This window comes from Cryptomeria japonica, chromosome 6 (assembly GCF_030272615.1).
Source record: "Cryptomeria japonica chromosome 6, Sugi_1.0, whole genome shotgun sequence".
NCBI classification, from domain to species: Eukaryota; Viridiplantae; Streptophyta; class Pinopsida; order Cupressales; family Cupressaceae; genus Cryptomeria; species Cryptomeria japonica.
In genome coordinates this window covers 128,029,916-128,038,258 of record NC_081410.1, presented here as the reverse complement: position 1 = coordinate 128,038,258, position 8,343 = coordinate 128,029,916, and the positions used below count along the sequence as shown (strand labels likewise).

Below are 8,343 nucleotides of genomic sequence, written 5' to 3'. Positions count from 1 at the left end.
ACTATTTCCAATAAAAAATCTATTACCTTGGGAGCAAAAGCAACACCAACCAAATTAACACAACCAACTATGTTTCAATATTATTAAACAAAATACTACATTAGGGATACTAACCCCTTGGCCTCCTAAAGGATCGTTCAAGCACCTCCAACCCAAAAGTCATGGTCAAGCAATACAATCTCAATCCATTCCCCACATGCACATAAGTCATACTAATTTCTTTATTATCAACTACCTTGCCCACCCCCACTTGCACCCAATTACTATGGTCTTTCATCTACTCTTGTGCTCTAGCATAATCTTATCTAGTGCCAAGAATTAGACTTTGTGAAGCACTTCATTTCTTTTATGTGCTCTATGAATAGTATATACACAAAACACAAGGATTATGTATTCACTTGATAGTTCAAGTCAATCCATAGAGTGCAAGAGGCCTTCCAACACCTTGCCCTTGTCATCACAGTATGCCTTAAGAATGCACAACTTCCTTTGCAAAAAATTCCTCTTGCATGGGCTCTTTACCTTGTTTGATAATTCCAACCTGGCATATGGACCCTCTCACAAACACTTTTTTTTCTTCACCTTCACAATGGGCTTCTCCATTCTCTATCAACTCCATACTAGAGAACTCTTTTAGATATTTTTTCTTTTCAAAAGCTACACATACAATTAGCATCAAGGGTAATGCCTCAACAAGCTTAGTTATGAAATTTTACAAATCATAGCACATGTTTTTGGCACACTTCCCATACTCGAACCCTTTGTACCAATCACCAATTTTATAAACCCCAAAGCTACTATTCTTTCATAGGAGAAAATCACCTCCAAGTGCCTATCTGATATCACCCCTTTATATTTTGGATATCTTACAAGTGGATCACTCTTCCTAGCCACACTACTAGAGCAAAGTAATATAACTAGTAGCTCAATCCCCACACTAAACCTTGTTGCTTCTCTTTAAATTGCCACTTTCACCATGATTCCATATGAAAGCACACACTCAACTAATAAAATACAACCAATACTTATTGGATATAACAATTAAGAATCACAAATCACACACGTAAGAAACACGTGAGCACTCCAATTACAACCTCTTCTACATAGCACATTCCCTATGTAATCTTCTCCCACTCACCAAACAAACATGTAACTCTAATAATTGAGCATACATGCATGACAAATGACAATCCAACCCCTCCTAAGCACTTGATAAGTGACTATACATTGTAGTTATAAGAGCTTGATCTATACCAAGATTGGCCAAGAAATCTACTATCGGATTCAATACTCTCTTGTAATGCTTTTTTATAAGAATAAGGGGAAAAAAACTACATAGTTCGATAAAAATACAGATTGCAATTGAAACACCAATTACAACAACAAAAACTCATGTGTCTGCTCCATTCAATTCCATATGGCAAGCCCGACAAACTACTTTAGTATGATCAATCCTTTAGTCATGGTCTCAACTTTACAACTACCTATCTTGAAATATTAAAAATTGAGCTAATCAAAATTTGCTCCAATCTCCAAAACTTCTTCTACATAACATTTTAGTTTCCAATTCTTATTACTAACTTTATGCAATGTAGTTATCATTAGCATATAATCACCCTCTACCATCAAAATGTTTATATCTCGAAAAGTTACAACTATCAAATATGTCATTAATACTTCCCATTTTGCCTCAATTCTAATCCGCTAAAAAAAATACAAAATTTACCTTTTACATCTCTTAAAATCTCTTCTTGAATTTTCAAAATTTCCTTTAAAAACATTATCAAAATTCAATTTTATAAAATACTAAAAAAAACCAAAATACAAAATTTATGATCTTTTAAGTGCTTGTCCCATAACCCTTCACTTCAAGGCACATTGAATTGTACACTAAATGAATCTCATCTACTTCCCACCCAATTAATTGAAAAGGTTTACAATGTCCAAAAACAACTACCTATGTAAACAAAGTGGGGACACAACTTTCCCATGAATCACTACTTCAACTTACAACCCTAGGACCTCCCACCTCCATGGGAAAGGAACCTTCACATGACTTTAACTTCATCCTCAACACAGACAAAAAGTCAAACGAGTTGCACATAAAGTGCAGGGAGTAATTGCAGAAAAATAAATAGGCATAGGCTCTAGCCCTTACTTTACCCTCAAGAAATTAAGGAAGAAAAGTACCAAAACAAAGCCCAAATATGTTTGTAACCAATGTATACGCGCCATTATACATGTTAGCCTATTGTGTGCGTCTCTGCTATTTTAGTGGGGGCTGTCAAAATATCGGGTCAATAAATTCAGTCAACATCACGGCCAGATGTGGTCGGAGAGATTAAAAAATGAAAGACAGACATGATTAAAACAAGGGCATAGCGAACCAAACGAGATGCAAGCACGACATCATTTTTAAAAGAGAGAAGGATTCACACGACGTGTTTGACGAAATGTCTGCACGCCAACTGTTTGACAAAATGGGCCAGTGGCTGCCGACCGGGAGACGTAGGGATATCCTGAGTGTACGATGCCGATAAGAACTGTAGCAGCTGCCTCTCCCCACCGTCCATTGGCTTCATTAAGATGAGGTCCTATAGCTGCAGCTGCCTCTCCCCACCGTCCATTGGCTTCATTAAGATGAGGTCCTATAGCTGCAGCTGTTTTGTTTTCTAGTGCAGTGATAACTATCCCAATCGCAGTCAAAATGCGAAATAACGAACAAACACACTGTCGCCCTCGTTGAAATCCTTCATTCCTGAAATCTCGCCACTTTTCGGATGTGTTTAGGCTTATCAGCAAAAAGTTGAAATATTTCCTGTTTTCTTTTTTGTTGCAACAGCTTAGCCCTACTTTGAATTTTTCAACTGCTCCAAACCCACATCTTTTTCTTTCACGGGTGCATTCATTGTATGCAGGGTCTGTTATGGATGCGCGCAATGAGGTATCAAATCCTGTGGCTTTTTAAATAGATTCTGGATAATACTAATCTTTAATCCCTTGCTGTTTTTCAATCGTTTGCCACTGGATCTATGGAGAACACCGAAGAGGGTTTTGTTGGGCGCTTGCAAGCTGATCCATCCGCTAAAAATTCCAACACCCACAACAACAACAACAATAAAAATATTACTAATAACAATAATAATGCGCACCCACTTCAATCCCAAGCTCCTCAGCCGCCACCGAGGTATGGCGCATACCCATCCGCTACAAATGCATTCAGTGTAAAACGAGAGCCATCCCCATCTGCGTCTCCATCCCCATCTTCTATGTCCTCTGGGAGATCCACTGCGTCCCATTCAGTTGATGTACAAATGCAGGACTCTGCCTCCTCAGCAATGTTTAGTACTGATGTGAACAAAATGCCTGACATGCCCCCCCGCAAAAGTGGCCACAGAAGGGCACATTCTGAGATTGCTGTTCGCCTTCCTGATGATATAAGCTTTGACCGTGAGCTGGGTGTTGTGGGTTCAGATTGTCCCACACTTTCAGATGAAGCCGAGGATGATCTCTTCTCCATGTACATTGATATGGACAAATTCACTTCATTTTCCAATTCTCCATCACAGCCACTGTCTGCTGCTCCTGCATCAAGATCTGGTTCAGAAGGAGGTCCAGCGCTTCCCCCACAACCCAGCCATCACTCGAGAAGTCTGTCTATGGATGGAGGGTTTTCTGGTTTTCAGAGCAACAATGGTGCATTTGGTGGTGGTACTGCTAATTCTGCTGATAGACCTCGTGTTCGGCATCAACACAGTCAGTCCATGGATGGGTTTACATCCATTAAACCTGAGCTTCTCGGATCTTCTGGGGGGGAACAATCGTTGGCGGAGACAAAGAAGGCAATGTCAGCTGCTAAGCTAGCTGATCTTGCACTCATTGATCCTAAAAGGGCTAAGAGGTAGGACTCTTATGAAAAACTGATACTATTTTCAACTGCAGCAGATTTAGTTTGGCAAAAAATAGTAGACATGTGGATGAGACGGTTTGCTAAAGTCTCCTTATTCATTTCACTCATCAACCTGTCTCCAGTGACCGTTCATGTTATTCAAATATGAGTGTTTGTGTCTTTTAAATAATTGTTTTAACATTCTGGTTAAATGCTTCCACATCAGATAACACAAACAAAAAGCTTTAAGCAAAAGATGAAAATGCTATATTTTTAGGTTCCCATTAATAATTCTTTTGAAGATAATTATTTAATTGATGGTAACTGCAGCGCAGATGTAAATCATTCCAATTATATCAATTTTTGTGCATATCATATTTACTCATGGAATGCAGCACTAAATTCGCTGTTGTTGACATTGTGTCAGCTTCCTTTGATTTTGCTATTTCATTTTTCCTTGAATTTTGGTGCATTACTTTTGTAGGATCTTGACATTTTAATACTTAAATTTCTCAATCCTTGTTTATTTTCCAATGTTTTCAGTCAACCGTTCAGTCACTCTGTAGGATTTTGTTTCTCTTGCATTTTGTTGTTTTTGCCGGTTTTGCAGGCCTTCCTCGTATAATTGTTGTATAAGTCAGAGTTCCTCTTCCTGAAGCTCTATCATGCATGAAAAATACCAGCTTCCTATGGACAGGCTAAAATTTTCAACTTTAGTTTAATAGTTCATCAAACCCTACATTTACCAGCATAAGACTTAAACAGACTGTTTAATAGCAATGTAGATATCCTCTACATTTTGCAGGGCATTTGACATCCGCATAAAAACATTTATAGATGGCTATTAAGGATTTGATATAAACCCTTATTCTAGATGCTATTCTTTGATTGAGTAAAGTAAATATTCTCCTGCTCCTTTTCTTATTCTCAGCAACTGGTCATTGATCTGATCATCATCTCTTTACTGTTCGTGTTTATGCAAATCTTTTTGACTGCATTTGTTATCTCACTGGTTTGAATTTGATCTCCAAGGAACTGTGTTCTTTTGCACATTAATATTTAAGTATGGATGTGTTTTCTTATACGTATAGTTTTTCTACTCAGCTTGAGATGCGTAGATTGTGTCTAGCCTTCAAACATGGTTACTGTACAATGAAAAATGAAATTTATCTGTTGTTATTGTTTAATAGAATTTGGGCAAATCGCCAATCAGCAGCAAGGTCTAAAGAGCGAAAGATGAGATATATATCAGAATTAGAAAGGAAAGTGCAAACATTGCAAACAGAAGCTACTACTCTTTCTGCACAGTTGACCATGTTACAGGTACATGCTTATTTATGCTCTAACTTTAGCTGGTAAGAATAAATCACAGAAAGTGGAGTTGTTTGCTGTGTGTAAGCATCAAATATCAACCATATGACTGTTGTAGAAAATTAGTATCGCTTATTGTTATTGGCAAGGAGACTTATGTGTGCTTCTCTGAGTCAGTCTAATGTTTAAAACTTTTTGTGGACAGAGGGATACAAATGGGCTGACAACTGAAAATAATGAATTGAAATTACGATTGCAATCCATGGAGCAACAGGTTCACCTGCGTGATGGTAATTATTCAGTCCAATATTTGTTAGATATATCCACATTTTAAATTGTATTCACATAATACCCAGAGAGCAAAATTGACTCTCCCAGGCCATAAAATCAGTTTTTGATTCTATGCATAAATGAAATTGAATTCCTAGAATGTTGTATAGCCAGATATCCTCAAGCATAAATACCTGAAATGAATGAGACAATTTCATTATTATTCAGGGAGTGGTACAAGGGCAGTTTTGAACAAGTGCAGTGCTAGGCTTTTAAGGACAATAAATCTGATCGATCACCTGGTTTAACTAAATATTCTTTAATTTCTGAGCCCTAGACAGCTGAAACCATAGTCTTCATGCGGTGTTACTGAATAATTCCATTTCATGAAACAAAACCACGAGCAGAGGAAATTATGGGTGGCAATGAATTTTCAGAGCCAGTGCCATAAGCAAATCTTCCTTGATTCCAAATGCCAAGAATCCAAAATCACGGTAGTCTGATCTTTCTTTCTGATTGTCATGGGCAAGGTTTAGTTTCTTCTTGCTTGCCTTATGAGTTATTTTGTACAGAGAATAGATGTTTTGCTACCACCTTTCTTATTTGTTGAACTGCTCGGCTCCATAGTTAGTAGAGTTAGTAGAAAGTGCAGATTTACTGATCGCATACTACTCAGTGAACAAGAGCTACGGAATAGAGTATTGCCTGAAGATGCATATGCAATTCTAATAGGTAGTGATGATTCATCCTCGTATATTTGCTGTAACCTTCCTATGAAATTGTTTAGTAACTAACCCTCATGCTCAACTCGTAATAAAAAATGTGAGAATACAACTGAAAAAAATGATATCTGTTGGTCTTTCCTTGAGATCTATGAATCCAGATATTGATTTCTTTTTGGACTATTATCTACACCGCTGTTGAAGTGCAATACATTTAGTTAAACAAACTAAAATTTTAATGATTACAGAATTTTTTTTTCAGAAGCTATGTCTCTTTTGGAGAGAAATCTATTATCTTTAACTATTGTTCTTAACATAATTTGTTAGATCTATTATTCATGTGCCTGACGATAAAAGGGATTGTATGATTATGCTCATTTCAATTGATGCATATTGGAACTTGCAAACACTGTCACAGCTCTGAATGATGCTCTAAGAGAGGAGGTACAGAGGTTGAAGCTGGCAACTGGGCAAATGGCTAATAATGGGCATGTGATGAACTTTGGTACTTCATCGTTTGGGCATAATCAACAATACTATCAGGTCCAGCACCAACCCTCACACACTTTATTAGCAGCTCATCAACTTCAACAACTTCATTTGCAGTCACAACAATCAGCTATGGAGATACGTAATGGAGGAACTGCATCTTCACAAGGACATAGGGATAACCTTTCTGACTTCAGCATGATTCCTGAGGGATTACCTGTTTCCACTGGTCAGGAAGCAGGGTGTAACTTCTGAGGTTATGGGGCCATAAAACTTGAATAATCATCAGAATCGTGGTGCAAGTTTTAGCAGTTAAATTATTTTTCGAAATTCTTTGGACCAGCAACAATGCCTTAGTATGTAAGGCATGCCTCTAAGGACTTGGCCTGCTTTAGATATTTGGTTTTGAAAATATGCGAACTTTAATTTATTATCTTCTCTATCCCATTCTTTGTTGGGCATCTCTGTTAAGCACATTTGGACTTTTACTTGGTTAAAGCAAGAATTTCACCTGCAGCTTGCAGAGATGCAGGTTGAAAATCCTTGTATGTTGGCATTTGATAGTTTCAAAAGCTTAAGACTTTATCATCAATGCTTGATGCCCTGACCCTGAAATTGTATTCTTTTCCTTCTGAAGTTTAATCCTATGGGCAATAATTTGAAAGCATCTTTACTGTGCTTCCTCTACGCTATGTTCAATTTTTTTCCCTCTACTAGCTTCTTTTTGCAGGGAGGGAGAGTGGGTAAGTGTAGATTCTGTGGGATTCACCGTTCGCCAGATTGATTTTACAGCGGTCTTGATAGATTGATTATATAAAATTTGTATTTGCAACTTAACAATGTGTTGTGTTAATTTATCGAGACACAATAGAATCTAAGAAAAAACTTCAAGCATCAGCTCAAGTGATACATAGGTTGCTGTAGTAACAAACACGAGAATTTTTACAATGCACCTGTTTTGGTATAATGAATAGGTATATCATTATCCTTATAACTTTAAAATTGAGTAAACCCCTTTGACCTCTACCTCTAAGAGGGTAATCAACACCTTTCTAGAATAAATAATTAACAACTATAGTACACCGTTGCGTATATATTTGAGTTTGAATAAGTGATTATATGGGTAACTTTTCCCACTTTTCTGCTACAGTGCAGCCTGACAGACCTAATTTCTTTAATATATTTGCTCTGGAATTGTGCTCGCAATTTTCAGATACATGTTAGGATTTTCCACAGAATTTTGGTGAACGTTTAGCAAACGACGAATCTTGTAAGGCTTTTCCACAGAAACTAAGTAATGTTATTGATGCATAAAATGCAGCACAGTTTGCACACAATTCGAGAGGCTGGAACAACTAAAAGGATACAAGGATTATGATCAGATACAAGCTTCCAAGATCCCCCCCAAAAAATGTTAATTTACTTACAAGGATCCAATTTTTTGCCATATTGTCACACGATTGAGTGGGACTATTAGCTAATTATGCCCTTTGCCTCTTCTCATATAAAGTTGTGGTTCTGTTCATTGGAAGCTGACAACGCTATTTAGCCTGCTCCGAAGATTCGAACCACGGGTTGCCTAACCTTAATGTACTTTTTGGCTAAAATCCTGTCATCTAAAGAAAGTCAGCACGATTTCTCAGAGCTTTGTTTCTTGATCCA

General features: G+C 37.4%; 1 protein-coding gene across 1 annotated transcript; it reads left to right on the top strand.

Annotated features, from left to right (window-relative positions):
• Positions 1-2,962: 2,962 nt before the first annotated feature.
• LOC131040446 (probable transcription factor PosF21) lies at positions 2,963-7,350 on the top strand. Its single transcript, XM_057973372.2, has 4 exons — positions 2,963-3,901; positions 5,080-5,212; positions 5,406-5,490; positions 6,611-7,350. The coding sequence occupies exons 1-4, from the start codon at positions 3,033-3,035 to the stop codon at positions 6,934-6,936; spliced, it is 1,413 nt and encodes a 470-aa protein (XP_057829355.1). The 5' UTR covers positions 2,963-3,032; the 3' UTR covers positions 6,937-7,350.
• Positions 7,351-8,343: the final 993 nt, after the last annotated feature.